We start from the raw sequence: 24,398 nt of genomic DNA, 5'->3' as shown, positions 1-24,398 counted from the left end.
ACTGCAGCAGAGATTCTTGAAGACAACAACAGTGTCCCCCGAAAACGGCAGTTTTCAGAAAGAAAGACAGAAATCCCCTTTAAATTGAGTCTTTAGAAGACGCCACCAGAGTCTCTTAAGGAGGGCAATAGAGCCCTCAGCAGTCCTCAGAGTCCCCCTAAAAATGGAACCGGGGACTCCAGAAGACGGCGCCAGGGTTCTCCTAAAACAGAACAAGAGACTGCAGAAGACAGCACAAGCAAAAGGCACTAGTCTTCAGAAGAAAGTCCCCATAAAACGGCACAAGAGACCAACAGTGGCTCTATCCACACAAAGGATGTCAGAATGTTTTCCCTTCTTTGTCTAGATTACAGAATACAGAAGGTCGTAAGTACGAGTCCCAGCGTGAACACGTATTAGAACCCATATCACAGAAGAGACTCTCCAGGTCCGCCCCCCTCCTCTCCAGTGAACCCCAGTCATTTTAGTGTCATTTAATAAAACAGAACCTTTTGTTCCGACCATCGGAGCCGTGAACAGTTATTGGCCAAGAGACGGGATTAAACAGTCGTGAGCAGAAACGTCAGCAGTTTATTTCATCAGTAACGCAACAGTGTGGACATCCCAGTGGAAATGACACGCTGGTTCAACAAAGGGGTCTGAAAGGGGGGAGATTTAACACTGGTCAGATAGAGGGGAAAGAAACGTTTATGACCGACAGCGGAAAAAAGGATGGTGACACCGAGTACAGTAGTTGGGCAAGATCAGCGGTTCTCGGGACCGAAGTGGCGCTCGAGGCGACCGACGAACATTCAGTCGTTCGCGGGTCACGTCGTTCCTTCAGTCTCGGCCACTCCGGCCCCTCGTAGGTCCGCGTGTCCTGCGTTTAAAGTGCAGACTGTAAGTGGGGGAGGGGCCAGAACCCGACACACCTGAACTTTAGCTTATCTTTCTTTTACCTTCATGAGGATTCACACTGTGAGCCACAATACTTTCAGAGATTGGAGAGGTTAGCTAGCTAGCGTGTCACGGCTAGCTAACAAGGTTCAGACGCACAAAAGTGTCCGGTAAATAAAAATGTCCTCAGCAGTTAATTTCATCAGTAACGTAACAATGTTTGACTTAAGTTAGTAATCTGACCGTCCACTATAAATGTAAAAGTGTTAGAATTCAACCAGCTATGACCGCAAAACATGTTATTATTGTCGTAGCACTTCAGTTAGCTTGAAACATCAACATAATATTGAACGTAAAGCTAAAAAGAAGTATCCGCTATAGGTTGTTCCTGTAATTTAGCATTGGCTAAATAGCATCTCGCTAAAGCACGGCAGTAGTTTTAGGCACGAGGAGCTTAAGCTGCACAAAGCTAAGATGCTAACTTCTGGTTCGAGTCGGTGTAAATGCCGACTGTGTTTTTGCAAAGCTCCTCAGACAGTTCAGATGTAAAAGAAAGAAAACAAAACATTAAGCGTTAAGCTAACGTCATCTCGTAGGTAGAAACAAGCAGAAGCTACCGAGTCTTCGTAACAGATCGATGAAGTCATCAATAATTAGGAGTAGTGTTATAATAAATAAATAAATGTTGGTTAGCCTCGTTGCTCACAGTGTGAAGCGCTTTTTTAAAAAGTGTCCAATATGGCCGCCGACGTCAGCGGAACCATGACCGAGCTCCTTCAATTGCACAGGTTTTTACAGGCGTTAGTTTTCGAGAAATGCGTTGGCACTGGAACGACCTGTGGACGAACACGCAGCGTCGGAGTGTTAATGAGAGTAACTGGAGAAACACTTCAGGCCTCCAGGAGTGAACACGGAGTGAGGGAGGAAGCTTCCGCCGCCGCCGAGCTGTGAGAGGCCTCGCTTCCTGCCCACGGCGCGCTCGCAGAATCCACTCACAAGTTCTTGGCACTTTTCGGAAACGTTTTAAAAAGCCAAACCAAAAGAAGTTCCTCGTCGCCGCCTCCGCTGGCGACGGTCACTTCGCTGCGCTCTCCGACCTCAGCGCTCCGATCACACTCTGGATGTTTTCTTCGGGAACCTGCACATGGACAGAGAGGGCGCCGGTGAGCCACAGATGTACGACCCTTGACCATAACGTTTGAGATAGAAAAATGGGGCAGGATGGTCATGTGACCTTTTACGTAATTAGAATATACGACAATTAGAAATAAGCTGCTTGTAGAAGAGAATTATATTAAAATGATGTCATAATATGTGTCAATGAAAGAATACGTTTGAAAACGCGTCTTAAAAACATTAAAACGTGATGAGATCCACCCACCAGAGCGTGGTCGAACTTGAAGGTGCTGATGTAATACGCCGGGATGTCTTCGGTCGCCAAAGGTTCTGAGATCTGAGCCACGATGCCGCACTCGTCTGGAAGCAGAGTGACGATCAAGTTCTGAACGTTTCCGTCATCTCGGATCTCTGAACTCACCGAACCCCAGCGGCTGCCCACCGATCCGCACCATCTTCCACAGCTCACCGGACGCACTCGTGAACAGGACGTTGTTGGGGAACCTGCGAGAGAGTTCAACACGTCAGGCGACCTCTTAAACATCACCTGTGCAACACAGCCCTCTGCTGTTGCCTAGCAACAATAGGGAGAGGAAGTGAAAAGAAAAAAAGAAATATAGAGAAAGATAAAATATAAACAAAGAGGAATAAAGAGAAAGTGGCAAAGAAAGGGGAGAAAAAATAAGACAGGAGAATAAAGAAAGAGAGAAAAAAGAGACGGGGAAAAGGAGGAAGCGAGAGAAAGATGAAGAGAGAAAAGAAAGAGAAAATAGAAAGACAGCGGAAAAAATTAAAGACAGAGGGAAAAAGAGAAAGACAGAGGGAAAAAGAGAAAGACAGAAGAAAAAGAAAGACAGAGAAAAGAGAAAGACAGAGGGAAAAAGAGAAAGACAGAAGAAAAAGAAAGACAGAGAAAAGAGAAAGACAGAGGGAAAAAGAGAAAGACAGAAGAAAAAGAAAGACAGAGAAAAGAGAAAGACAGAGGGAAAAAGGAAAAGTCAGAGGGAGAAAGACTGAAGAATAGAGAAAGAGAAAAAAGAGAAAGACAGAGGGAAAAAGGAAAAGTCAGAGGGAGACTGAGAAAGAGAACAATGAAGTGAGAGAGAGAAGAGCAAGTCAGAGGGAGAAACAGAGGGACAGAAGAATAAAGAGAGAAAAGAAAAAGGGAGAAAAAGAAGGTCAGAAGAATAAAGAAAGAGAGAAAGCAGAAAGAGAAAGTCAGAGGGAGAAATAGAAAGACAGGAGAATTAAGAAAGAGAGAAAAGACAGACAGAGAAAAGAGAAAGACAGAAAGAAAAAGAGAAAGTCAGAGGGAGAAAGACAGAAGACCGAAGAAAGAGAGAAAAGGAAGACAGGCACGCCATAGAAATTCAGAGGAACACAGAGGGAGAAAGACAGAAAAAGAAACAGGGAAATAAAAAGAAAGACAAAAATAAATGTAAAGAGGGAAAGCTATAATAGAAAGAAAGAGGAAAGGGGCAGAACGACTAAGGAAGAAGGGTCAAAGAAAGACAGGGGAAGGGAATAAGAGAGAGGTAAAAGAAAGTCATAAAGAAATAAAAGGGAAAAGAGAGACAGAAAAGAAAGACGGACAACGGCAGAGAAATCCAGAGAAACACAGAGGGAGAAAGGGAGAAATAAAAAGAGATAAAAAGAAAGAGGAACCTCTGAGTGGTCTGCTCGTCCATCACCAGAGAGATGTAGCCTTCGATCAGAGAGAAGGAGAAGAAGCGGATGTGACTGGAGTCTTCACCGGACGATTCTTTGGATCTGAGGAAGTCACAGCAGCCGTCGGTGAGACTTGAACTTCTACTGATGTTCTCTCTGGTCTCACCCTCCTGAGTAGAACATCACGTCCATCAGCAGCGTGGCCACAGACGGGAGGGTGTCCGGGTCCAGGCTGGTCACACAGAACATGTTGCTGGGGCTGGACAGAGGGTGGATGACGGGTCGAGGGACTGCAGGACAACAGAGAGGGTCAGACTCGAGTCCTGACCCCGACAGGAGGTCAAACCACTGACCTAGTTTAGGTTTGACGAAGCCGTTGGTGAAGCCGAGGTCGTGAGCCGCGACCGTCTCTCCGTTCTCCACCCTCAGCAGCGTGAACTCGGACGACAGCGTGTGCATGACCAGCGGCAGGTCGCGCTCTCTGACCTGCGGGCACAAACACCCGTGAGTCGGCGCGTCCCACTCCCGACTCGGAGGACCGGACTCACCAGGATGAAGTCGGTCTGGTACGTGGACAGCATGAACACGGAGATGTTGTGGTCGGCGAGCGGAGCGATCACCGACTTGGCGATCTTGGTGACTCCGATGGGCTGAGAGTTGGAGGCGTTCCCGCTGCCCGAGACCACGTTGAGGGCCAGCCAGGTGGCATCGGCCACGCTGATGTGCTCCGACTTCGGCAGCTCTGGAAGCACGACACAAGTCGGTCAGTAACACACACACGTGCTGTTCCCCTGACTGACACCAGAGGGCGCCAAACAAGGTCCACAAACCTTGTATAAATATGCACACACCTAAACATACACACAACCAGTACAATAACGATAACTCTTCATTACATCTAATGTGTGCACACATTATAGTACACACAACAGAACACCATGACACACTTAGTAATGAGGTGGAGTCAGAGAGCCCTGATAAAATGAAATTACCTGAAACATATTTTTGTACATTTTTGTATATGTCACACACACACATAGATATGCACACCGGCATAAAAATGAATAGATACACGCAGCTACACACAAGATACACACACAATGACACACAAAAAGCCACACAAAGTCACAGAGACCCACACACACAAGAGACACACAGACATAGAGACCCACACACAAGATACACAGACACAAAGACACACCAGAGACATACAAACACAAACCCCCCCACACACATAGATGCAAGGTTACACACAAACCTTTTTAAAAATCTTGAAAAAACACAATAATATAGAGACAGTACAGAAATGGACTAAAAACACACAACTATGAACCCAGTCTTGGACACACATGATGTAAAATCCTGCTCTGAACAGACACACACGTGCAGCAAAACAAACACTTTGACCACAACGTGGAAAAGAACACACACATATTATCATAAGCAAAGAGACACACTACAACACACCATTATAAGGCTGGTACACAAGCGAACACACACTCATACGTCAGCAGGAGAATCCCTGCACCTGTTACATAACACACTAGTCTCCACGGCAACCAGGACAGTGTGTGACGAGTCATCTTCACCTGGTTAATGAGCAAGTGTTCAAACATGGAGGAACTTTCAGATTACACAAGACCCCCCTACGGTTTAATCTCCTGTCACCACGGCAACCAAAATAAAGAGGCCCACCTTTGAAGCCTTCCTCGTCCACAATGATGGTGTAGTCCTCCGGAGTCTCCGTCAGGCTGAAGAACTTGCATCTGAGGAGCAGAAGAAGAAGTTCTGTGAGTCAAAGCTGGAGGGAAACGACACACCCAGGACCCGATCACATGACCGCTGCTGGACTAGCCCGGTCGCGGACTACTGTAGGACTAGGCTGGTCGCGTGAATACCGTGGGGCTAGCCCGTCTCGCGTGAAGACCGTGGGGCTAGCTCGTCTCGCGTGAAGACCGTGGGGCTAGCCCGTCTCGCGTGAAGACCGTGGGGCTAGCCCGTCTCGCGTGAAGACCGTGGGGCTAGCCCGTCTCGCGTGAAGACCGTGGGGCTAGCCCGTCTCGCGTGAAGACCGTGGGGCTAGCCCGTCTCGTGTGAAGACCGTGGGGCTAGCACGTCTCCCGTGAAGACCGTGGGGCTAGCACGTCTCGCGTGAAGACCGTGGGGCTAGCACGTCTCGCGTGAAGACCGTGGGGCTAGCCCGTCTCGCGTGAAGACCGTGGGGCTAGCCCGTCTCGCGTGAAGACCGTGGGGCTAGCCCGTCTCGCGTGAAGACCGTGGGGCTAGCCCGTCTCGTGTGAAGACCGTGGGGCTAGCACGTCTCCCGTGAAGACCGTGGGGCTAGCACGTCTCGCGTGAAGACCGTGGGGCTAGCACGTCTCGCGTGAAGACCGTGGGGCTAGCACGTCTCGCGTGAAGACCGTGGGGCTAGCACGTCTCGCGTGAAGACCGTGGGGCTAGCACGTCTCGCGTGAAGACCGTGGGGCTAGCACGTCTCGCGTGAAGACCGTGGGGCTAGCACGTCTCGCGTGAAGACCGTGGGGCTAGCACGTTTCGCGTGAAGACTGTGGGGCTAGCACGTTTCGCGTGAATACCGTGGGGCTAGCACGTTTCGCGTGAATACCGTGAGGCTAGCCCGTTTCGCGTGAATACCGTGAGGCTAGCCCGTTTCGCGTGAATACCTTGGGGCTAGCCCGTTTCGCGTGAATACCTTGGGGCTAGCCCGTTTCGCGTGAATACCGTGGGGCTAGCACGGTCATGTGAATACCGTGGGGCTAGCATGGTCGCGTGAATACCGTGGGGCTAGCCCGGTTGCGTGAGGCGACATCAGTTGTATTCGAAGCCCAATTAGTCCATACTTTTGTCAAATTGTTCCTTTAGCTCCGCAGGATATAATGACTGCTGCCATCTAGTGACCAGAGTTGAGCAGCAAAATAAGGACACGCTGTGAATATTTGCAAGTTATTCGTAAATAAAAAATAATTAATTAAAAAACGTATAATCTACTTAACACACTTAAAATATAAACCATGACATCTCTATCTGTAGAGCAGAAAACATGTTCTTGATGAGACTCCAGCATGAACTTCATATTTGTCTGCAGGTGTGAGAATCAGCAGCAGGATAAGAACTGTTGCTCTCCACACAACAACCTGACGGTGAGTGACACCATTTTGGAACCACATAAACATTCAGTATGAAATCTTCTCATACAATATCATCCAGAACATTTTCAATGGTTCACTGAAATGTATTTTGGTGAATGAAAATGAGCCATAATGACATAATCTATATCACACCATTACCAGTTATTGAACGACACGACCGTTTATTATTTTACAATATCAACTCTAACAAGCTTGACAATATACTCAGCAGGGGTATTTAGCTTCTCATTCTGGTATTTTTGGAATGACTGATATTATCAGGTTTAGTCACATGATTGGACCAATACAGTTCATGTTTCATGTATCATCATGTATAAATAACAGGGGCCACAGAACGGCTGCTTTGGTGCTTGGTTCTGTGTGTCTGTTGTTTATATTCTTATTTCATTATTTGATTCTTGACTGACACCACAAAATATATCATGTTGTTTTCACAACGATTCTGATAAGTCTACCACCCATCACCCATAATGCTTTGCAATGTATACTTTTGGATCACCATAATAATACAGTACCTAAAAAAGAAAGTAGTATACTTTACTTAAAGTACATTTCATTAAGTAAATTTAGGTGCAAGTAAACATTAGTGTACTTTTTTGAAGTATAGTATGTCAACAGTAAACCTAAGCTACTTAATTTTAGTATAAATTACTATACTCATTGTACACTTGAATATAGTATTTTTTGACAATGAGGAATGTCAAAATAAAACATCAAGTATAATATTTCAATTGTTTTATGAAACTGTTAAACTAATAATACACTTGAATTCCTATGTTTCGTTGACAACACCAGCAATGAAAGTTTCTGATTCTGACTATACTTTAACTTTAAGTATTCTAATTCAACTGTATTACAAGACGAGTATACTTATAGTACACTTATATACACTTTTTTGTGTAACAGATATCAAAAGTAAACATTTGGTGTTATAATTAAAATGTATTATAAAAGAAATATACTCATAGCAAACTTGAATATAATTATTTTTATGAATTTCAAAAGTAAACTTTGATTATATTACTTCAAGTATATAACTTTGTTTTTGGTATAGTAGTTAGTATCAAACAAGTATCCCCATAGTACACTTGAGTATATTTTTTTGTTAAAGAATGTCACCAGTAAACTTAAAGTATACTACTACAATTTAAGTATTAAGTAAGTATACTCATATTACACTTGAATATACTTTTATTTTTGCTGAGGGATATCAAAAGTAAATATCTAGTATTCTAACTCAATTGTATTATAAAATAAGAATACTCAAACTTGAATATACTTCTCTTTGTTGAGGGATTTCAAAAGCAAACTTCAACTTTATTACTTCGATTTTGGTATAGTAGTAAGTATCATTATCGTACACCTGAGTATACTTTTTTTTTTAAGATGTCAACAGTAAACTTCAATTATACTATATACTTATAGTATAAAAAAAGGATACTCACTCCAATTGTATATACCTTTTCTAAGGGGTGTCAAAAGTAAACTTCTGGATTAAAGTGTAGAACAAGTATCCTGATAGTACACGAGAATATACTTCTATTTGCTGAGGGTATTTGTGGGCGAATGTTGTTGAGGCTTGTTCAGCCTCTGAGCCCTGGCGACTGAAAACTAATATTTATCGCATATAAAAAAAAACTTGTGCGTTGTTTGTGTTTCTGTGGAAGTATTTCTAGTAATATTTTACCTCGCAGACCAAATAAACAAACACTATATTGCGCACCGGCGGCGAAGAAGCTAAACTAGCTTAAACAGCGCAGCTAAGCTAAAGTAGCCGCGCAGGCTGTTGACAGTAAACAAGGCTCGGCAGACAAACAGCTTGTTGACGAGTAAACAGGAAGTGGCTTCACCTGGTCCTGGAGGCCAGGAAGGCGAGTTTGATCAGTCCGTGGGTGCAGACCTGGATGCCTTCCTTCTCGATGCTCGCCACCTTCAGCCTGTGTTCCAGGATGTGGAGCTCCATGTCGCCGGCTGAAGGGCCGATCACTGACCAGCCATCGTGCGAGTACAGGCCGGAGGAGAAGGAGGAGGGAGAGAGAGGAGGATGGAGGAGAGAAAAGCAGAGAGAGGCGAAAAAAAAAAACGCCGCTGCCGAACCTGCGGCGGAAACGCGAGGACTTCTGATGGTGGATCTTCACATTAAAAGCCTCTCGTGGACGATACGCTTGGAATAACAGCGCGGGTTAGTTTCAGAATAAAACACGAAGAGAGTTTTTAATGTTCCCCAAATACTTTAAATTGTAAGGACTTGACAATGACATCCACCAGACACTGAGAGAGAACAAAAAACATTGTAACATCTGTATTCCAATGCGTTTATATACATATATATACATTTTTTAATTATCCAGCCATATTTAAAAGTTTAATAACACAACTTTTTGTTCGCGACGTGTAAGTGCTTTTATTATCTTAAGATTAAACCGGAACATGGTTTTCTTTTTACATTATCATGAACTTGATGAATTCGAAAGGCGTTCGAGGAGTTCTGATGTGTTTTTTTCCAATACACGTTTGTTGACTTGTCGTTTATTATATTTAACTTTTGTTAGACTTATATTCTTTTTTATATACTTATACATTTATATATATATATACTTATAAACGAGTTTTTTCTGTGGGCATCGCACTTAACCTGTTTAATTCTAAGATTGCGTAGCAAGAACTAAAACAGAAATACATATTAAAAACGAGCACACAATATTATTTTCTAATAATAGAAATCATTATCTGTTTAAAAGTATTTTAGATTTTCAGCCTCGGGAAACAGGAATGAATGAAAAACGGATATTTTTTTTTCTTAGTCGTACAAAGAGAACGAACATAAAAAGAAAGAAGTAACAAAAGAAAGGAAATGGATGAAAGAGGGTTGAATTAAAGTCGACAAAAATAACAGCAGGACAAAAGGTGAGAAACTTGAATAAAAGAAGACATCATTTAAAAAAGAAAGAGAGGAAAGGGATGATGGCGTTTGTGAAGGAGGTGAATCATAACAGGGATGAAATGTTTATGGATTTATATAAAAAATGAAAGAGTGGTAGAGATGAAAGAGAGGATGAAGGAGGAAATCCGAGGGATGAGTGTGAAAACTTGAACCTTAAAGAGAGCTTGTGGCGCCCCCTTGTGGCCACTCTCGGTCTAGTCCTTCCATCTTCCCGCAGCAAATATTAAAGTTGTGATCCGTTTCCTCGTGACTCAGATCAGGCTCAGAGTCACATGACCCGAGCAAACACCGACATCACGGATCAGCGGCACGCAAATACCAGAGACTCTTAAGAGCGACGTAACTTCTGCTGAAAACATGTTCCAGAACCACTCACCTGGTCCTGCCCGGAGGTGGGATGAGAATTTTGAAGCGAGATGAGGATCAGCACCTCCAGGTCTAACACAAACTCATGTCTAGAAACAGATTATCACGAGGTGTGTGTATGTGTGTGTGCCGAGAACCTAGAGTTACTCACATCACGACAATCCAAGTGTAAAAAGCAGCCAAGTCAGCAAAGAATAGAGTTTATTCACATCAAGTCCAGAGAGTCGACACGGCGGCCAAACAGGCGAGTTCAGGTACAAAAATGTTGTCCAGGAGAAAAAGACGAGCGGCGGCGGCCGTGAGAGCCTCGGCTCACGTCCGGCTTCGGTATCAAACGGGAGTCGCCCACCGACCAACCACGGGTGCATGCAGGGGTCGTCGGAACATCAACGGTTTTCGGAGAGAAGGTGGGAGCGCGACGCTTCGACGAGGAGTCAAACCCGTGGTCAGAGTCTCCTGATGTCATCGTTCAAACATGCGAATGGAGGATGTAGAAGAAGGTCACCGGACCCGGGCCATGAGGTCATGCAGTCCACGAGACTCCGAGACTGAGGAGTGAACACATGCAGGGGTCTGTTGATGATAAACCACTGATCTGTTGCCGGGTCAGCTCCAGTTTCGTTTCCTAAAGTCAGTGTCGCCATTAGAGAGAATTAGCTCCGTCGTTCTCCGGAGACTTGGAGTAGAACGATCGCCTCAGAACTAGTTTCTCATGACATTGTGGAGAATAATTAGCTCTACCCCGAGTCTCAGCAGATGACAGAGCTAAGCTACGACGTATCTGCATTTCAAAGATGGAAACTGTGTTTCAACATAGCAAAAATATTGTGTCGGGTAAATCATGTCGTTTGGCGTCAACATTCCGAAGGAAAAAACACAGCTAACGTTTATTTTTTTTTCATTTTGTTTTCTGAGATGAATCAATTACGGCAAAACTTTTTGACAAAGTCGACAAAAACCCGCTGCAGGTTAGCTTTACCACCTGGTTGTGCAGTGTGTTTAAACATCGAAAAATCAGTAAACCACACCGCGATAAAAACATGTAAACAGTTGCACCCCCTGGTGGCCGTGATGCTGAACAGCAGTAGCACGAGACCGCGCCGGTGGAACAGCAAACGTATCAATAAACATCATACATTCTTTAGCTTCACGTATGAAGGAGGGACATGCTAGGTCGTCTTTAAACTTGCATAAAAAACATTGGTGAAGGTTACGGGGTAAAGGTTTTGCGACAGGAAGTTACATCCGCAGAATCTTAAGCGAGTTCGTACAAAAAAACAATCGCGATTTGGAATGGTTGAAGCATTAGCCTGGATGTTAGCACGGCTGTCATTATATCTTGACTCTTTACGATGTTTCACGATGTCAGACGGCGACAGCCGTGTGAAAAAATAAATATGTATAAAAATAGTGGCGTAAAATGTTTTAATGCAACTAAAATTGAAAAAAAGACTGAATGTTGGAAAGGTAAACAAAAACACAGATGACAAACAACATCATTAAAAAAAAAAACAACGTACACAACAAAAAAACAATAGGTTTGCTTGAAAAGAAGAAGAAAACATTTAAAAAAGTCACTGGTGTTGGTGAAACTTGACGATAGAAAAACAAAATGGCGACAGTCCAAAGCGGAAAAGAAGACAGGAAAGGAAACAAAGTGAAGAGAAGTGAACGATAGAAAGCAGGAAGTCATTTTGTTACTGTGAGTGTTCTTTTTTCAATAAACACAAATGTTGTTGAGGTTTGACAGAAGCCTGCTAAGCTAACTCCAAATGCTATGTTAGCACATTAGCTTAAATTCGCTGAAAGAGTTTGAATTACGGAAAATTAAAAAAAAAACTTTCCGCTTGATAAGTTATCCTAAAGAAATTGAAACAAACTTATTTCAAAATTCATTTTTAGGAATAAATTATCAGGCAAGTCCCTTCGACAACATATTTTCTTTTACTGAAAAAAATATAATTTTTGGATTGAAGTGAATTAAACATGTTCTATATACGTCAGCTGAATACTTGGCAAACTTCAACACGATTTTCTTCAATTTTTATTCCAATCGCAAGTCATGTGACCCTCAAATGTGGACTTGCTAACTTGCTAACTAGCAATAAATGTGTCTGAAGGGTGACGAAGCCTGACATCGTGAAACCTCAGAGTTGTTGTTGTCGTGTGTCTGATAACGACTCGAGCTGCTACAGCGGCAGTTAAAGTGCAACGAGTCGTTGTGACGCTCGGGCTCGGACAGATGCGCCGATCATTACATTCAGGTTGTTTAACTCCTCCAGGAAAAGCTGCTACATCCTCGGACACCTGCGACTTTCACGCCTCACTTCAAGTTCGGAAGGATGGCCTTGAACTTGTGTTACGATAGCGCAGTTCGAAACTCACTTGTCGCGCTTTATTATTATTTTTTTACATTTGTCAAGTGGGATCGAAAATCGAAAATACTTCAAGAGAGAAAGTCGTCATCGCAAAAGCTCTCGTTGAGCTCGCGGCTGCTTGGATGTTTCCTGTCTATTCAAGGCATTACGGTACAGTTTGTCATCAACAGCAACATTCAATTACTGAGACACATTTTGTGGTCCACATTTTTTTCTTGAAAAAAAAAAAGAGGTTTGTATGGAGGTAGATTTGTTTCAAATATTGTTTAATAAAAAAAAAGTTGCTTTTATATATATAAATATATATATATATATATATATATATATACATATATATATATATATATATATATATATCATTCAGGTTATATATATATATATATATTTATATATATAGCCTCAATAAATAAATAAACTGTTTCCTACAAAAACAATTCAAATAAAAAGAACACTAGCTTCATTATAAAATAATATTTTTAATACAAAAAAAATACTTTTTTTCCACATCAATAATAATACAATTAAATAACACTTAAAAACATGAATTGATTAAAGCAACTTTACTATAAAAGCCACCAAACCTTAAATGCTACTTTAGCCAAATAAAATAGTTGAAATAAAAAAAAGTGCATAAACTTTATTTTTTAATTAAGAAACTTTTTTTTTATTATTATTGTAGTATTTTCTGGATTGAATCAAATTCCTTAAATCTTAGTGTTTGTTTTGTTTTAAGCAACTTTTTGATGGGATAATAAAGAAACAAATCTACCTCCATAGATTCCGACATTTTGATCATTTGTCGTTGTATGAAGTCGTCAATGATCCGGGAGAAAGTGAACTTCTCTTAAAGGGGGGTGTAGATGCTTTCACTCGAGCCCTGTGGAGGAGAGACTGAAGTCAAGGAGGAGGGGTGGGGCCGGCTGCGTTGGGGGGTCCCCTCAGTCATTCAGTGAACCCGGTAACTCGTTGGTCAGCGTGTGCCAGCGCTCGATTTTCTTGTCCTTGTTTTTGAGGCAGTCGAACCAGTGCTTGAGCCGCTCGCCGTTGGCGTTGATGCCCAGAGAGACGCCGCCTGACAAGGAGACACGTGGGTCAGTACAACATACGTGTGTGTGTGTCGTGCACTCGTCGAACACGCACCGATGAAGTCGTTGGACTTCCCGATGTCGTAGTCCCACACCGTGACCTCCAGCGTCTTCTTGGTGAGGTCGGCGTACTTGATGTCGTAACAGAACTCCTGCTCACACACGAGGACAGGCAAGGGTTAGACCACCACAGCACTCCGGCGCAGGAACACGTGGGCACAAGCAGAGGTGAACCAGCTGCGTCTGGGATGGGTAATGAAAAGTGAAGAGGCTGTGACCCGAAAGGTCGCCGTGTGATGGGGAGAAGGAAATGTCACCGCCAGCGTCCGACATGTTGCTAAAAACCGCTTCGACGCACAAACCGAGAGTCGTCAGAGAGTCGGCCGTTGCCATGGAAACAACCGTCGGATGGATGGGAAGATTCTTCACAGACAAGTGCAGATTGAGACACTTCACATGTGTGGCACAGACACACAAACGCACCGAAGTACACACAATACGAACAACACGATGACAAAATGAGCCAGAAGGTGGAGCCAGAGGTCACTGATGGCTTTTTAAACACTTGATGAAATAGTTGAAGCAATGTAGCCATGTGTAGAGGTTTGTGGAAATGTCACACACACAACACATACTCACACACATGGACACACACCACCATCACACACACACACACATGCACACACACAACACATACTCACACATGGACACACACCACCTTCACACACACACACACACACACAACATATGCACACACACACAGAGACTAACACTCAAGCGAACACACACAACACAAGCAAACAGTATAGACACACACTCAAAAACACACAAAACACACAAATATGCTCACACTCAAACACATAAGCACCATATGCAGTCAAACACAAACATGGAAACACACACCACATGACCACACACAAAGACACTCACTAGAACACACACCACATGCACACACACAGAGACACTCACTCAAACACACACACCGCATGCATACACACTCAATCACAGACACATAAAGACACAATCTCCAACACACAAACGCTTACATTAAAACACACGTACACGCAAACAATTCACTCACATAAACAAGTAGACACATACACAAGCTTCCTCAAACAAAGACACACACTCTTATAATTAGACACACAAATATGCACACACAAGTCCTCACACAATGTGACACACACTCACACACACACACACACACACACACACACACACACACACACACACACACACACACACACACACACACACACACACACACACACACACACACACACACACACAGTGTCCTCAGGTCACTGTGACGCACAAAAGAAACACAGCGTCACCTCGTTGAACTCGGGGTTCAAGGTTTTCTTCTTCACAGCTGTTTTGTGCTTTGACTTTTTGTTCTCGTCGGGCTTCAGGTACCTGCAGGAGAGAAGAGGAGGAAGATCATCTCTCTGGAATAATCCGCTGAGCGTCGACTTCCTCGTTCACGGAGCTGCACTGAGAAGAAACGTTATTGTCGTCACATTGTTGTCTAAGAAGAGGGCGCTGTGGAACCAGGGAAGGGCTTCGGTGGGTTCAAAGGTCGGAGAGGGAAGAGGTCAGAGGTCAGGAGGCGATAGAAGGAACCAGGATGTTGCTCAGCTTCAACAGCAGGGGGCAGCACAAGAATCATTCCAGAAAGTGATTTGATGACAATTAAATCAGATTTTCCATTTAGAGTGTGGAGAGATTCCAGGAAGCTGCTGAGGAAATAATTGTTTGGACGCGGAGCCTCAGGCGGGACTCAAACCCAAATCCATGTCTTGCTGGGAAACATTCGTCGTCACAGCGATCGCAGCCAAACACACAGAATGTGTTTGGTTTCACAATCACAGGGCGTCTGACATTTGGCGTCATTTTTACAATAAATGTTTTATGATGTTCAACTCAACTATGAAATGAAACTGGTACGCTGGCTCAGAAGTGCAAAATAAACTGACAAACTATGAAACTATGAATCGAAATTACAGTAACTTGAAATAGTGTATCTGTTCCAAGAGTTTATACATTTGTACCTGAGTTTGTAAATTCGATTTTGAGTTTTAAATTTGTTCCAGAGTTTGTAAATTTGATTCAGAGTTTGTACATTTGATTCAGAGTTTGTACATTTGATTCAGAGTTTGTACATTTGATTCAAAGTTTGTAAATTTGATTCAAAGTTTGTACATTTGATTCAAAGTTTGTAAATTTGATTCAGAGTTTGTAAATTTTATTCAAAGTTTGTACATTTGATTCAGAGTTTGTACATTTGATTCAAAGTTTGTACATTTGATTCAGAGTTTGTACATTTGATTCAAAGTTTGTAAATTTGATTCAGAGTTTGTACATTTGATTCAGAGTTTGTACATTTGATTCAAAGTTTGTAAATTTGATTCAGAGTTTGTACATTTGATTCAGAGTTTGTACATTTGATTCAAAGTTTGTACATTTGATTCAGAGTTTGTACATTTGATTCAAAGTTTGTAAATTTGATTCAGAGTTTGTACATTTGATTCAAAGTTTGTACATTTGATTCAGAGTTTGTACATTTGATTCAAAGTTTGTAAATTTGATTCAGAGTTTGTACATTTGATTCAAAGTTTGTAAATTTGATTCAGAGTTTGTACATTTGATTCAAAGTTTGTACATTTGATTCAGAGTTTGTACATTTGATTCAAAGTTTGTACATTTGATTCAAAGTTTGTAAATTTGATTCAGAGTTTGTACATTTGATTCAGAGTTTGTACATTTGATTCAGAGTTTGTACATTTGATTCAGAGTTTGTAAATTTGATTCAGAGTTTGTACATTTGATTCAGAGTTTGTACATTTGATTCAGAGTTTGTACATTTGATTCAGAGTTTGTAAATTTGATTCAGAGTTTGTACATTTGATTCAGAGTTTGTACATTTGATTCAGAGTTTGTACATTTGATTCAGAGTTTGTACATTTGATTCAGAGTTTGTAAATTTGATTCAGAGTTTGTACATTTGATTCAGAGTTTGTACATTTGATTCAGAGTTTGTACATTTGATTCAGAGTTTGTAAATTTGATTCAGAGTTTGTACATTTGATTCAAAGTTTGTAAATTTGATTCAGAGTTTGTACATTTGATTCAAAGTTTGTACATTTGATTCAGAGTTTGTACATTTGATTCAGAGTTTGTACATTTGATTCAGAGTTTGTACATTTGATTCAAAGTTTGTACATTTGATTCAGAGTTTGTACATTTGATTCAGAGTTTGTACATTTGATTCAGAGTTTGTACATTTGATTCAGAGTTTGTACATTTGATTCAGAGTTTGTACATTTGATTCAGAGTTTGTAAATTTGATTCAGAGTTTGTACATTTGATTCAGAGTTTGTACATTTGATTCAGAGTTTGTAAATTTGATTCAGAGTTTGTACATTTGATTCAAAGTTTGTAAATTTGATTCAGAGTTTGTACATTTGATTCAAAGTTTGTACATTTGATTCAGAGTTTGTACATTTGATTCAGAGTTTGTACATTTGATTCAGAGTTTGTAAATTTGATTCAGAGTTTGTACATTTGATTCAAAGTTTGTACATTTGATTCAGAGTTTGTACATTTGATTCAGAGTTTGTACATTTGATTCAGAGTTTGTACATTTGATTCAGAGTTTGTAAATTTGATTCAGAGTTTGTACATTTGATTCAGAGTTTGAAAATGTGTTTCAGAGTTTGTACATTTGATTCAGAGTTTGTAAATTTGATTCAGAGTTTGTACATTTGATTCAAAGTTTGTACATTTGATTCAGAGTTTGTACATTTGATTCAGAGTTTGTACATTTGATTCAGAGTTTGTACATTTGATTCAGAGTTTGTACATTTGATTCAGAGTTTGTAAATTTGATTCAGAGTTTGTACATTTGATTCAGAGTTTGTACATTTGATTCAGAGTTTGAAAATGTGTTTCAGAGTTTGTACATTTGATTCAGAGTTTGTAAATTTGATTCAGAGTTTGTACATTTGATTCAAAGTTTGTACATTTGATTCAGAGTTTGTACATTTGATTCAGAGTTTGTACATTTGATTCAGAGTTTGTACATTTGATTCAGAGTTTGTAAATTTGATTCAGAGTTTGTACATTTGATTCAGAGTTTGTACATTTGATTCAGAGTTTGTACATTTGATTCAGAGTTTGTACATTTGATTCAGAGTTTGTAAATTTGATTCAGAGTTTGTACATTTGATTCAAAGTTTGTACATTTGATTCAGAGTTTGTACATTTGATTCAGAGTTTGTACATTTGATTCAGAGTTTGTAAATTTGATTCAGAGTTTGTACATTTGATTCAGAGTTTGTACATTTGATTCAGAGTTTGTAAATTTGATTCAGAGTTTGTACATTTGATTCAAAGTTTGTAAATTTGATTCAGAGTTTGTACATTTGATTCAAAGTTTGTACATTTGATTCAGAGTTTGTACATTTGATTCAGAGTTTGTACATTTGATTCAGAGTTTGTAAATTTGATTCAGAGTTTGTACATTTGATTCAAAGTTTGTACATTTGATTCAGAGTTTGTACATTTGATTCAGAGTTTGTACATTTGATTCAGAGTTTGTACATTTGATTCAGAGTTTGTAAATTTGATTCAGAGTTTGTACATTTGATTCAGAGTTTGTACATTTGATTCAGAGTTTGTACATTTGATTCAGAGTTTGTAAATTTGATTCAGAGTTTGTACATTTGATTCAAAGTTTGTACATTTGATTCAGAGTTTGTACATTTGATTCAGAGTTTGTACATTTGATTCAGAGTTTGTACATTTGATTCAGAGTTTGTAAATTTGATTCAGAGTTTGTACATTTGATTCAGAGTTTGTACATTTGATTCAGAGTTTGTACATTTGATTCAGAGTTTGTAAATTTGATTCAGAGTTTGTACATTTGATTCAAAGTTTGTACATTTGATTCAGAGTTTGTACATTTGATTCAGAGTTTGTACATTTGATTCAGAGTTTGTAAATTTGATTCAGAGTTTGTACATTTGATTCAGAGTTTGTACATTTGATTCAGAGTTTGTACATTTGATTCAGAGTTTGTACATTTGATTCAGAGTTTGTAAATTTGATTCAGAGTTTGTACATTTGATTCAGAGTTTGTACATTTGATTCAGAGTTTGTACATTTGATTCAGAGTTTGTACATTTGATTCAGAGTTTGTAAATTTGATTCAGAGTTTGTACATTTGATTCAAAGTTTGTACATTTGATTCAGAGTTTGTACATTTGATTCAGAGTTTGTACATTTGATTCAGAGTTTGTACATTTGATTCAGAGTTTGTAAATTTGATTCAGAGTTTGTACATTTGATTCAGAGTTTGTACATTTGATTCAGAGTTTGTACATTTGATTCAGAGTTTGTAAATTTGATTCAGAGTTTGTACATTTGATTCAAAGTTTGTACATTTGATTCAGAGTTTGTACATTTGATTCAGAGTTTGTACATTTGATTCAGAGTTTGTACATTTGATTCAGAGTTTGTACATTTGATTCAGAGTTTGTAAATTTGATTCAGAGTTTGTACATTTGATTCAGAGTTTGTACATTTGATTCAGAGTTTGTACATTTGATTCAGAGTTTGTAAATTTGATTCAGAGTTTGTACATTTGATTCAAAGTTTGTACATTTGATTCAGAGTTTGTACATTTGATTCAGAGTTTGTACATTTGATTCAGAGTTTGTACATTTGATTCAGAGTTTGTACATTTGATTCAGAGTTTGTACATTTGATTCAGAGTTTGTAAATTTGATTCAGAGTTTGTACATTTGATTCAGAGTTTGTACATTTGATTCAGAGTTTGTACATTTGATTCAGAGTTTGTACATTTGATTCAGAGTTTGTACATTTGATTCAGAGTTTGTAAATTTGATTCAGAGTTTGTACATTTGATTCAAAGTTTGTACATTTGATTCAGAGTTTGTACATTTGATTCAGAGTTTGTACATTTGATTCAGAGTTTGTACATTTGATTCAGAGTTTGTACATTTGATTCAGAGTTTGTACATTTGATTCAGAGTTTGTACATTTGATTCAGAGTTTGTAAATTTGATTCAGAGTTTGTACATTTGATTCAAAGTTTGTACATTTGATTCAGAGTTTGTACATTTGATTCAGAGTTTGTACATTTGATTCAGAGTTTGTACATTTGATTCAGAGTTTGTACATTTGATTCAGAGTTTGTACATTTGATTCAGAGTTTGAAAATGTGATTCAGAGTTTGTACATTTATTTCAGAGTCTTAAAATTTGATTCAGAGTTTGTGAAATTGTGATCTTCATCCTTCATCATATGTCAAGTCAACACTGTAACACAAGTGAATTTATTTTAGCAATGGCTTCTGATTTGACTGTGTTTGGAGGTGAATATTTATTTAGTCAGCAAATGTTATTATCCTGTGATTCTATTGTGCGAGTCCATCAGGGAGTCTGTCAGAGAGCGCGGGGGTCGTTGCCAGACGCCTTTTTGTTCGGGAGGTGAGCGGGAAAATGAATTGCGCTCCCGTCGCCTGGCCGGATAAAAGACTCCGGTAATGTTGGTGTGTGATAAATAGGACTTCAAACTGCAGTTCCGCAGGTGTTTCAGAGACTTTTTATGTTTCTTGTTTTCATAGGAAGTGGGGCTGCTGTAAATACTCTAAATATAGGTTTATAACAACAGAGAGATGAACAGATCAACTGATGGCAACATATGTTTACTCAGGAGGAGACGAAAATCTGTATCTGTATCATGTTCATATGACAGCTATCATGTTTATATGAAAACTGGCATGTTTGTACAACAACTATCATGTTTGTATGACGACTATCATGTTTTATGACAGCGATCATGTTTATATGGCAACTATCATATTTGTATGACAACTATCATGTTTGTACGACAACTATCATGTTTGTATGACAACTATAATTTTTGTATGACAACTATTGTGTTTATATGACGACTATCATGTTTTTACAACAACTATCAAGTTTGTATGACAACTATCATATTTGTATGACAATAATCATGTTTTCCAACAACTATCATATTTGTACAACAATTATCTTGTTTGTATGACAATTATCATGTTTTTACAACAACTATCATGTTTATATGACAACTATCATATTTGTATGACAATAATCATGTTTTCCAACAACTATCATATTTGTACAACAATTATCTTGTTTGTATGACAACTATCATTTTTGTATGACAACTATCATATTTGTACAACAACTATCATGTTTTTATGACAACTATCATTTTTGTATGACAACTATTGTGTTTATATGACGACTACCATGTTTTTACAACAACTATCACGATCGTACGAAAACTATAGTGTGTACGACAACTAACATGTTCGTACGACAACTATTATGTTTGTATGAAAATGATTATGTTTTAAACACAACTATCATGTTTGTAAGACAACTATCATGGATTTTTCTAAACCTAATGAAAAAGGCGAAGTCATCACAACAAAGTCACTGTTTTTGTTATTACAGTATAAAAATATATTATTAATTTAGTAAGAAATTGGCTCATATTGATAAAATAAAAATGGCGGCTAATGCTAATTGTACTAGCATTCCCAGTGAAATTGTAAATACAACTTTTACTCAAAAATACTTTGAAAGGTTGTAATTGTCGTCAATCGCCTGTAATATTGAATAAAACTCTGACTCCTGACACAAGAAATACAACTTAATTAATTCGGTGCCGCATGTACTGACGTTTTGACGTAGGGGTCGGAGAAGCCGTTGGCGTCCATGGCGGCGAGGTGAGCGCAGCGGATGATTCCGACGACCAGGCAGGACTTCTGAGTGTTGTACTTGAGGGAGATCATGATGCGTCCTCGCTCCTCCAGAGACTTGTCCTCCGTCTTGTTCACCTTGGACGACAAATTCAAACTTTTCACACACCTGACCCTTCTTTGATTGGACTGAAAGTCACTATATCATCCGCTAACATCATCGTCCCCTCAGAACCAGAGCTTTTATTGGTTGATTGTGAGGATGTTGATAATATTTCATCATATCAAGAAGTTTTTTATTATTATTGTCACATTTTCAGCTTTGGTCTCATGTTTACAAATTAACTTTGATAATCTCTTCCATAAAAAAAAATCCTCCAGAAAGTTAGCATTTGAATTTGATTTATTGTTGTAATCACGAGCATCGAACTGCTGGAAGGTTTATAAACCGCTCTGAGCGGCGGCGGCTGAAGTGACAGTCGACAGAACGCGCAGCAGCAATTTGCAGACTAATCTCCGGCTTGATGGGATTTCCTGGTAATCTCTGCGTCTGTTATTAAAACCACATTCCACTTTCTTGAAACGTTGATTTTCACAATCGGTAAATTACATTTTTGAGTCGACGACGCTGCCACCTTGGCGTCTCTCCCGACACACTCTTTTTGTGTTGTTTTCTTCAGAGCGGCGGTTGTGAGGCGAGCAGGAACGACCCGCTGACATTTTCAGAAAAAAATCCAAAAATATGTTTTTCTGGCTAAAGGGCACTTCAGCAGGAGCAACCAAACCAACACTTCCTTAAAATCACTTTTTTTAACCTTTTAATTTGTCTTTTGACTTTATATGTATTTTTTTTTTGTTTTCAAACTAAAAGTAAAACAATTCATGAATTAAAAAAAAAAAACATTGTGTTTTCCCTGATTTTGAATGTATTTTCTTTGTATTTAATAAAAAATACGTATCACGATACAGGGACAACAATATGATATATCGTGATACTGTATTAAAAATGATATATTTGTAGTGAAGTCGAGTACTTGACTCTGGTGTTGTAGAACGTACAGAGCACATGATTCGTAACTGATTTCATTTGTTGATTTCAAACTGGTTTAAAAGCTGCTGGAGTCGACTGTATCCTCTCGTCCTCAGTCATTGCTGGAATCTTGTGGGATTTCAATGTTCCTTTAGCTGCTGCTATTTTTAATTGTAGATAAACAAAAAATGATGAAGATTTTACTTCAATAAAAAAAATATCATAACTATATAATTAATATGACTTAAAAAACAAAAAAGAAAACATTGAAAGAAAAAGGTTTAATGTGCTGCTGTATTTTGATACAGTAGAGTCTAACAAAATATCATGATATATTGTTGTATCGATATATTTAATACATATATATAATATATATGTACTGTGTATATACTGCGTATATATATATATATATATATGCTCCAGTATATATATACTGGAGCGGCTGGTCCTCAAACATCTCAGGCCACAAGTCCAGCACGCGCAAGACCCCCTGCAGTTTGCCTACCAGCCAGCAGTTGGTGTGGAAGATGCCATCCTTCACCTCCTGCATCGGACCTACTCCCACTTGGATAAAGGAAGCAGTTCAGTGAGAATCCTGTTCCTGGACTTTTCTAGTGCCTTCAACACTATCCAACCCACTCTGCTGCAGGACAAACTGACTAAGATGCATGTGGACCCTGGTCTGGTCTCCTGGATTACGGACTATCTTACTGATCGACCACAGTATGTCAGGCTGAAGGACATCAAGTCTGACACTGTGGTGTGCAGTACAGGAGCACCTCAGGGGACAGTACTGGCCCCTCTCCTCTTCACCATCTACACTTCGGACTTCTGCTACAACTCAGAGCTGAGTCTCGTCCAGAAGTATGCTGACGACACTGCTATTGTTGGATGCATCAGGGACAACAACTAAGACGAGTACAGGAGTCTGATACGTGACTTTGTGGACTGGAGTGAGAGGAACCACTTGCAGCTGAACACCTCAAAGACCAAGGAGCTGGTCTTGGACTTCGGGAGGTCCAGGACAAAGCCACATCCAGTTTTCATCAGAGGAGACGAGGTGGAGATAGTGGACAACTATAGGTACCTCGGTGTGTGGCTGGACAGTAAACTGGACTGGTCCTGCAACACAGACCATGTATATAAGAAGGTTCAGAGTAGACTGTACTTTCTGAGGAGGCTTCGATCATTTAACATCTGCAAGAAGCTCCTCTGCATGTTCTACCAGTCTGTGGTGGCCAGTGTCATGTTCTATGCTGTGGTGTGTTGGGGTGGAAATGTGTCCAAGAGGAGTGTCAACAGGTTGGACAGGTTGATCAGGAGGGCTGGCTATCTGGTTGGAATGAAGCTGGACTCACTGGTGACAGTTGCTGAGAGGAGATCATTGAACAAACTACTGTCCATCATGGATGATGACAGTCATCCTCTGAACACTGTCATCAGTGAGCAGAGAAGCAGAATGAGTGCACGAATGCTCCTACCCAGGTGCAAAACAAATAGACTCAGGGACTCATTCATTCCTCGGGCTATTAAATTGTACAATTCTGAGTTCGGGGGCAGGAGTGGAGTGAGAGTATCTGGATGTTCTGTTCTATGTTAGTCTTTGTATCCTTTGTCTTTGTTGATTTTCTTTCCTTGACCTATGTTCTTTGTCTTTATCTTTAGACTTAGATTGTGTCATCTTGTTCTTCCTCTTTATGTTCTTCTTCTTATTTTATTTTTTATGTATTATTTTTTATTGTTTATGAAAAATTGCTGGCTATTGGTAAAAAACAATTTCCCGAAGGAGACCTCCTGAGGGATCAATAAAGTTTTACCTTACCTTACCTTATATAATGCTGTATTCCAAATGTAATTGTATCCACACAATTGCAATGACATAAAACAAAAGATAAATTAAATAATAAGCAAGAATATTATCTTAATTTAACGTAAAAAATACGACAACAATATGATATATCGTGATACTGTATTAAAAATTATATATTTGT

At 39.8% G+C, this 24,398-nt stretch overlaps 2 protein-coding genes across 4 annotated transcripts in view; both read right to left on the bottom strand.

The window, feature by feature from the left end:
* Window positions 1–550: 550 nt before the first annotated feature.
* castor2 (cytosolic arginine sensor for mTORC1 subunit 2) lies at window positions 551–8,931 on the bottom strand. 2 transcript variants are annotated; one of them, XM_087807894.1, is made up of 9 exons: window positions 8,678–8,931; window positions 5,356–5,426; window positions 4,209–4,402; window positions 4,014–4,146; window positions 3,827–3,950; window positions 3,658–3,762; window positions 2,414–2,496; window positions 2,258–2,352; window positions 551–2,014 (listed from the first exon to the last, which is right to left on the bottom strand). In XM_087807894.1, the coding sequence occupies exons 1-9, from the start codon at window positions 8,788–8,790 to the stop codon at window positions 1,952–1,954; spliced, it is 981 nt and encodes a 326-aa protein (XP_087664020.1). In that variant the 5' UTR covers window positions 8,791–8,931; the 3' UTR covers window positions 551–1,951. The 2 variants fall into 2 exon arrangements, with proteins under 2 accessions (XP_087664020.1, XP_087664019.1); XM_087807893.1 differs by having other exon boundaries at window positions 3,827–4,146.
* A 4,210-nt stretch (window positions 8,932–13,141) lies between these two features.
* Window positions 13,142–24,398, bottom strand: part of doc2b (double C2-like domains, beta) — an 85,002-nt gene continuing 73,745 nt past the window's right edge. For both annotated transcript variants that reach the window (XM_087807773.1, XM_087807772.1), the window contains 4 exons: window positions 21,358–21,515; window positions 14,935–15,016; window positions 13,656–13,752; window positions 13,142–13,587 (listed from right to left, as the gene is read on the bottom strand). In XM_087807773.1, coding sequence (XP_087663899.1) covers window positions 13,454–13,587; window positions 13,656–13,752; window positions 14,935–15,016; window positions 21,358–21,515 — 471 coding nt within the window. In that variant the 3' untranslated portion in view covers window positions 13,142–13,453. The remainder of the gene's footprint in view (window positions 13,588–13,655; window positions 13,753–14,934; window positions 15,017–21,357; window positions 21,516–24,398) is intronic.

Source organism: Callionymus lyra, chromosome 14, assembly GCF_982586985.1.
Source record: "Callionymus lyra chromosome 14, fCalLyr1.hap1.1, whole genome shotgun sequence".
NCBI classification, from domain to species: domain Eukaryota; kingdom Metazoa; phylum Chordata; class Actinopteri; order Syngnathiformes; family Callionymidae; genus Callionymus; species Callionymus lyra.
The sequence above is the reverse complement of the archived record's forward strand: the minus strand, read 5'-3'. Positions and strand labels throughout refer to the sequence as shown.